Source organism: Cannabis sativa, chromosome 5 (assembly GCF_029168945.1).
Source record: "Cannabis sativa cultivar Pink pepper isolate KNU-18-1 chromosome 5, ASM2916894v1, whole genome shotgun sequence".
NCBI classification, from domain to species: Eukaryota; Viridiplantae; Streptophyta; class Magnoliopsida; order Rosales; family Cannabaceae; genus Cannabis; species Cannabis sativa.
In genome coordinates this window covers 4,041,771-4,049,579 of record NC_083605.1, presented here as the reverse complement: position 1 = coordinate 4,049,579, position 7,809 = coordinate 4,041,771, and the positions used below count along the sequence as shown (strand labels likewise).

The following is a 7,809-nucleotide window of genomic DNA, read 5'->3' as shown; positions in this document are numbered from 1 at the left end:
TATTATTTTATAATTTATTTATAGTTATTAAAAATTAATTTTTAATTATTTATTATTATTTTCGGAACAAAATTATTTTAAAAATTTCTCTAGAAATTATATAAGAAAATTCTAGAATGCAACCCTTTAAAATAGATATATTGATGCACCCCTATGTGTTTTAGCATCCGAAATAATTTTTTAGTTAAATTTTTTCTCATGGTCATGTACGTTATAGTTATTTAAGACATCCTGCAAAATTTTAAGAAATTTGGAAAAGTTTAACACGCCGAAAATTATGTTTAAACAGTGTGTTGCACGCGTGACTATTTTATTTTATACGCGTGTAAAATAGACTGTTTGAACATTATATTCTATATTATAAATTATTTCGAATTTTTCAAAATTTTGTAGGATATCTTAAATAGCTATAACGTATATGAATATGAAAAAAAATTAAACTAAAATTTTTGTCTGAATGCCGAAACAAATTAATGGTACATCAGTACATCCCTTTTAAGGGAGTGCATTGTAAAATCACCCAATTATATATATACTAGTCAATATTATAAAACTTCTTCTTGTTGTTAAACAAAAGTAAAAATTCACAAAATATTAAAATGCGCATCCAGGGAATCGAACCCTGGTCAGTACCGTGGGAGGGTACTATGATACCACTACACCAGATGCGCTTGATGTCAAATGTTTTATTATTTATTAAATGATCATAAATAACGCTAATTAGGATTTTTACCGCAAACCATACAAATTATTTTCAAATTATTAAAATTGTTAAAACTTGAGAGGTTGCGAGATGTAGATATTAGCTGTCTTTTATCCTTTTTCTCAGGAGTAACTATTTCTCATGTTAAGAGAAATGCTAACCAAGTCGCACATGGTTTAGCTAAGTATGCTCTCGAGTTGGATGAAGATGTCTGTTGGATGGGTGAAATCCCAAATCCTATTTTCTCTGTTATTGTAAACGATTGCCAGTTTTAATAACAGTGAAATTTCTCAAAAAAAAAAAATTATTAAAATTGTTAAATTTAAAGATTTCTGTCCAATTCTTTTCAATTTTATCAACGTGACGATTGTTTATGTATTAAATTGTACCCTTAAACTTTGATATCTACCAAATCATATCTCTGAACCTTGACATGTATTAAATCGCGTCTCCTAAACTTTCATCCACATTAAGATTCTATTTGTAAAATTGAACAAAACTTTTTAAATTTAACAATCTTAATAGTTCAAAAAAAAAATTTAACGAATTAAAATATTTAAATAACATAATTTAACTGATGTAAAAGTTTGGAACAAAAATCATCATTACCCATTAAATAATATCAACTCGTGCAATACTATAATTGACTTTACATAATTACTTGGTTTACACTCGATTGTCCAACCCATTTGATATAATGAGGTTTGTATCATTAATAAAAAAAACCAACTTAAATCACCACAGTATGCATAATTAATGATTATGATTATTATGGGAGGTACTATGATGGTACCACTATGTGCTTGACCAGCCAAAATGTTAAATATTTGAATTCATAAAATAAAACCATTTTTCTTTCTTTTCTTAATGAAAATGTCTTTGCATAAAGAAAAAAATATATATGTTTAATATCATAATGCATATTTTAAATTTTATCAACTTTTTGAGAAAATTAAGAAATTTTATTATAAATTTTGGAATTTTTATTTTTCCTAAAAGTTAAAGATATTGAAAATTGCTAATACTAGTGTCAAAATATAATGCCACTATTAATACAATTTAGTATTAAATCTCACATAATTTATTCTTTTTTGATGAAGTTTTGAGAAAAAAATATTACATATATTATAAATAATAACAATTTACGGTATAAATATTTAAATTTAACTTTTAGTTACAAATAAATACTTAAATTTAATTTTTAACGATAATAATACTTAAGTTATATTTATGAAACTTTATAAGTACTTGACCGTCATTATTCACGAGTCATTTTCTTAATACTTAACATCAATATACCTACAGAAGTTTCAGAATTATAACTTAAGTATTATTACCGTCAAAAATTAAATTTAGTATTTATTTACAACTAGAAGTTAAGCTTAAATATTTATACTGGAAATAACTCTTAACTACTCTAATGTAATCTCTTGTGTCTAATAAAAATACTCAGAGACACATTATATATAAATGACGAATTGTAAATTTCATTCCTCTATATATTTTGTCAAAACAAAAGGACACATATAAGTGAACCAAAACACAAATTGGGTTTACATAATCAAAACTATGATTAAGAACACCACTCTCTCAGCCTTTTATCTTTTTTATTTTGATTACTTGAAAAGAAGATATACTTACTTAGATACATATATAGTGTTGTTGTTTTAGGACAATGAAAGAAAGAATGGTCACCGGCATCCCAATTCAGCTCTTCCTTCTTCACTGATGCTTTCATTTCTACAAATCTTCTGAAGATCAATGTAACCTATAATGGTGTCCTCAAATACTACATCTTTCAATTTTGCATCATCAAATGTTGACCCTGATAGTACTGTGTTCTTGAATGAAGCTCCTTCAAGATCAGCTTTTCCGAAATTAACCCGATCCAACACCGCATTCGTAAAATCAACACCTGCAACAACATTTTCATTCAACTCACTAACACCAAACTCTTTTATGTGTTGATTTTACATTTTTCAATTCGATATTGCACATTATGGCACATAAAAATGAAATGTAGTACTCAAAAAGTGAGACATGTTTGTATAGTTTTGTGGGATCTATTTCTTCAAATTTTATTGGATATTGCAACATATATAATTACAATATTAACATCTAAACATATGAATAGATGAAAGCAATTTAATATTCTTATTGAATTCCAATCCCTATAGCATATAAATTCAAAACATTTGATGTGTAAATTTCAAGTTTCAACTAGAAAATCTCTGAAAATGCTTTGGCCTAAGAGTACAAGTATTAGTACTTGATTTGTTAGAAAATAGACCAATTTAAGCAAAGACAACATATCAAATTTAACAAATTTACATGCAGAAATTAAAGGGGTTGTATCAAAAAATTAGTATAAAAGATAAAAATGTGAATAGCACACTAATTACAGACCACCAATTCTTTAAGTTACAGAGCCACCTTAAACGACTTTCATGAGGTAAATTTGTTAAACTAACAACATGAAAATGTGAAATTCGGGGTTGTGTAATGCAATTTTTGAGTTGTAGGAACGACCTTAGAAGTTATTTTGTATGTTACTTTAAACTAATAAATAATTGTCACATTGTTAATTTAACAAAATTTAAATGTGTTTATGTTGTTGAATCAAAATATCATGAAGAAAAACACACAAGGAATAGTTGTTGTTACCCTTGAAGCTAGCTCCAACAGCATAAGCCTTAGACATGACCACTTCAGACATGTCAGCGCCATCGAATTTGGCATCAGACATGAGCGCAGCCGAAAGGGTTTTCCCTTTCAAGTTGGATTTGTCATTAGTAAAATCACAAAACCGAAGATCGAGTGGCTTGTCATACACACCATTTGCCTGACCGATTGTGTTTCCAACAAATGCTCGTTCACATCGATTCGCCTCTGTAGACAATGGTGGTAGTCTCTGCCATTCAACATAACAAATTCAGCCAAAAACACAATCATAACATTAATCTTCTAATAACTAATCATTGGATAACTGCATGGTAAGGTGTTTGGCAAAATATTATGATAGTTGCTTTGCAATCTAGCTTGTTTCAATACTTACTTGACAAAATGGTTTTCTTAATCAATATGCAAAATAACACTGATTTGATAACTTTTTACAAGATGAGCTCATTCCACACACTCTTGATAACCCCACTATCTACAATTCTCCACACGGACTAGATTAACATAGGTCATTTTAGGCTAATTAAAACTTTTGTCTGAATTTTGACATGTACCAAATCATACCCCTAAACTTTTAAGGTCGTTAAAAATGTCCCCTAAACTATTGAGATTGTTGTATTTAAAGACTTTTGTCTAATTTCATTTAATTTTATTATTTCAGTGATTGTTTATGTACTAAATCATGCTCACAGACTTTAATATCTACCAAATCATGCCCCTCGAATTTTGACATGTACTAAATCATACCCCCTGAATTTTCATTCATGTTAGATTTTTTTTACTAAAATTAAACAAAAGTCCTTAAATCTAACAATCTCAATAATTCATGGGACATTTTTAACTACCTTTCAAGGGCATAATTTGGTACATGTCAAAGTTCAAGGAGCAAAAATTCTAATTAGTCGCCATGTTATAAACGATAATCTCATGGTTTCCATCCCATGACACCGCTAAAACAAACTAGCCTTTCAAAAAGTCAAGCATAATCCCTTCAAAAAGGGGCTACGGTGGGATTCAAATCCTTTGACCCAAGCAAGAAAAAATGTCAGCAAAGGCATCCATACAACGACACAACAAGTGCTACTAATTTATTTTTAATAATGCTTGGTATTTTGAATACATGTTTAGTACCCTAAAATCTAAATTTAATAAATAAATTTTATTAATACAAGTAAGCTGACTTAAATTAAGTCAAAACCCACATGAATCATGTGCAATTTGGTCATATTTATAAAAAGGTTTTAATCAAATTTGATTAGAAAGTACCAAGTTTGTATTTAGATAAAAACACATGATATTTTAACAAAACACAAACTAGGTACCAAATGTGTATTTGCTCTGAAAAGAAATCATCACTTAGCAATGTGAGATTATAAAAACTGATTTTTCACTAATTACCCATACAGTGAAATGTATTGTTTTAAACCTGGTTAGCTGCAACAACAGGTGAGGCAGTACTGACTGCCCAAACAGCCAGAATCCCACAAGCCACATTCTTGATTTGGTTTACATGAGACGAATTCTCCTTCACCACCTCCGGATGACCATCTCTACTAACTTCACAAACACAAAGTTTTCATTTTCCATCCATATTAGTACCCAAGTTCTAAACTTTATAGTATAAAATTCATATATAAGAGAGACCCAATAAAGGTGTAATGAAAAAGAAATGTATGAATTTAGAGACTTGCCAGAGCAAAGAACACGAGATGGTGAGTAGAAACGTTGTTGGGTGAGACAGTAGTGGCGTTTGGCTGAGTTGAAACGGTCTCTGAAAACGTTTTGGGGAAATGGAATTGAACATGTTGCTGCCATTCTTTTCCTTTTTGGTATTTTCTTTTGCTTTTTCTCTCAGCTTTTCCTTTTCTGAGTTTCTGTTCTTATCCGTTAGCTGTTGCTCGGGTAATGAGAGACGTTGGCTCACATTACGTGGCATATTACGTGGCATGACACGTCGGATTTCTTAATTTAGGTGTCTTTGTATGTGCTGGATTTTGTATCCTTATTCCGATTAAGAAAAGAGAAATAGAATATAATTTTTTTCACTAATTAAGATTTGGTTTCAAATTTTTAAGTGGTTACAAATTTTCTTAATTATTGAGAATATTAAATTTAATAATTTTTCTCTAATTTTATTAACAAATGTCTTACTTCGATGAAAGTTGAGAGCTTATAATTTAGTATGTGTTAAATTTGAAAATATAAATTAGTACATATTAAAGTTTAAAAATACGATTTAATTTAGTACATGGACAATTATTATATTAATAAAATTAAATAATTCAAAAAAAAAAATTAACTGTTTAAACAACATTAATCTATTTCTAATTATTATTATGAATAAGTAATGTTATTAAGAATAAGTAATATTTAACTTTTTTTTTCTCACATTATTTTATATTAATTTCTTTTTTTTTTTTTGAAAAGGGCACTACTTTCAATATTTATTTTATTTTTCTAATTTTTCCTAATAAAAATTTTTATTTTAATTTTTTTATCATATGAAAAATATTTTATTTTATTTGATAAATACATTTTTTAAGAATATAAATAAAAAAATTTAAAAAAAAAAAACTACTCTAATTAAATATAATATATTTAAATAAAATGAAAATTATTAAAATATACATTTATAAAATTTTAGAGTACAAATATTATAAACGACATGTCGTTTACAATATCATCATAAAAAATTCTCGCGTGAGGCGGTGGTGGTGTTGTGAGTGATTAGTTTATTCAATAATCTCACAATAGTTTTTGGTGGCAAGACGGTAATTAAGGCCAATTAAAATTTAATTTAATAATAATAATAATAATAATAATAATAAAGAAGAGGTATTTAATATTTATATATAAAGCATAGAGATAAGCTAGCCAAGCTAACTAACCCAACCCAAACCCAAACCCAATTCCACACTTAAACGCCTCAGCTTAACCTTAACACCTCTCTCTCTCTTCTTCTTCTTCTTCTTCAATCAATGGAGAATCAGAGCCAGAGCACATGCGAGAAGCTTAACGGAATGGCTACCATAGTCGGTGCCTACGTGGCATCCGCCTTCTTTGCCTCATTGGAGCGTTGTTCTTGCATCAACCTTTCCACCACCGACGATCACGATGGGATCGACGGCAGCGAAGAGAGCCACGATCGTCCACTCATGCTCTCCGCTTCCAGATCTGTTAATCTCAGTGATCACCGACCTCAAAACGACGTCGTTAACCTCCCTGTCTGATGATCTGATCATCGATTGAGGTTTTTTCCTTCTCGGTTTTCTGATTATCATATATATAATGCTTGTAATAATGATCAAAGATTGAAAAAAAACCAGAAAAAAAAAATTAACGCCAATTGTTTTCGTTTTAGGTATTGGTTTGCTTACATTTTTCTTGATTATGGTGTGCTTTTTCTGAGAATTTTCATTTCTACTATTATCGTTAATTTCTTTGATTTTGGATTTGTATATTTTCTTGGACCGCCATTAATCGAAATTTGAAACCTGAAAATCAAATTGTTGATTTTTTTAATAAAAAGAGATTTCATATAAAGAATGTTGGCATTTAATGAAGGATAATTGTGGTAAATTTATATTTTCAGCATTGTATTATTTTAAAAAATAATGAAAAAACGATATAAATCATATTTTAATTTAATAATTAATCGGTTAACTAATGAAAAACCCGTGTTGTTGGTAATGTTTGCTAATATGCTCAATATATTACTTAGACCATCACCATTTACATTTCTAGTTTAAAAATAAAGCTAATTTATTTTTTGTTTTATATTTTTTTCAATAAAAATATTAATAGAATTATAATTACCAAAATATAATTTGGAATTAAGAATTTCTAAAACTTTTCACTATTATTATTATTAGTATAATTAAGTATAGGGTTATCTAACCAAAAGTGACTTTTGACACCATTATACTATTTAATAACAATACTTATTGTCGACATTGTCCCACACAGAACAAAAGCAGAAGTTAAAAATAAGGCGAGTTAAGAATAAAGAGAGTCAAAAGATAAAAAAAATAATTAAGGGAGATCAAATACATAAACTCTTTTTTTAAAATAAAATTCTCCAAAATTTTACGAGGTACCATGGCCTCCTTTAGAGCCAAAAGTGGCTCCGTCTTTAGTTTCACATGAAATAAATAGTAAAGTATTGAGTCTTATTCTATTCATTACTAATTGGTTTTAAAATGTAATCTTATGATTCTCAACATGGTATTAGAGTCATATCTTTTATGTGCATGATTGGTGAACAAAAAATAATTACAATTTTAAGAGGGAATATTATGAATATTGTGCCATATTTCTGCTCTTTGGAATTATGCTTTTTCTTTAGATGTATAGTAAAATTATTGTTGAAGCCAATTAGTACATTATGTATATTGAAGGTAAAGTTAGAATTGGATCATTTATAATGA

At 28.3% G+C, this 7,809-nt stretch overlaps 2 protein-coding genes and 1 non-coding gene across 4 annotated transcripts; 1 reads left to right on the top strand and 2 right to left on the bottom strand.

Annotated features, from left to right (window-relative positions):
- Positions 1–600: 600 nt before the first annotated feature.
- On the bottom strand, positions 601–671 carry TRNAG-CCC (transfer RNA glycine (anticodon CCC)). Its single transcript has one exon. It is a non-coding gene; the product is annotated as a tRNA-Gly (tRNA).
- A 1,499-nt stretch (positions 672–2,170) lies between these two features.
- On the bottom strand, positions 2,171–5,271 carry LOC115717391 (thylakoid lumenal 17.4 kDa protein, chloroplastic). 2 transcript variants are annotated; one of them, XM_061115276.1, is made up of 4 exons: positions 5,070–5,271; positions 4,809–4,935; positions 3,368–3,614; positions 2,171–2,618 (listed from the first exon to the last, which is right to left on the bottom strand). In XM_061115276.1, exons 1-4 carry the CDS (start codon positions 5,195–5,197, stop codon positions 2,395–2,397), a joined length of 726 nt encoding a protein of 241 aa, XP_060971259.1. In that variant the 5' UTR covers positions 5,198–5,271; the 3' UTR covers positions 2,171–2,394. The 2 variants fall into 2 exon arrangements, with proteins under 2 accessions (XP_060971259.1, XP_030502217.1); XM_030646357.2 differs by having other exon boundaries at positions 4,809–4,939; positions 5,074–5,270.
- A 993-nt stretch (positions 5,272–6,264) lies between these two features.
- LOC115715596 (uncharacterized) lies at positions 6,265–6,827 on the top strand. The gene has a single exon (XM_030644241.2). The coding sequence runs from the start codon at positions 6,361–6,363 to the stop codon at positions 6,610–6,612; it is 252 nt and encodes an 83-aa protein (XP_030500101.1). The 5' UTR covers positions 6,265–6,360; the 3' UTR covers positions 6,613–6,827.
- Positions 6,828–7,809: the final 982 nt, after the last annotated feature.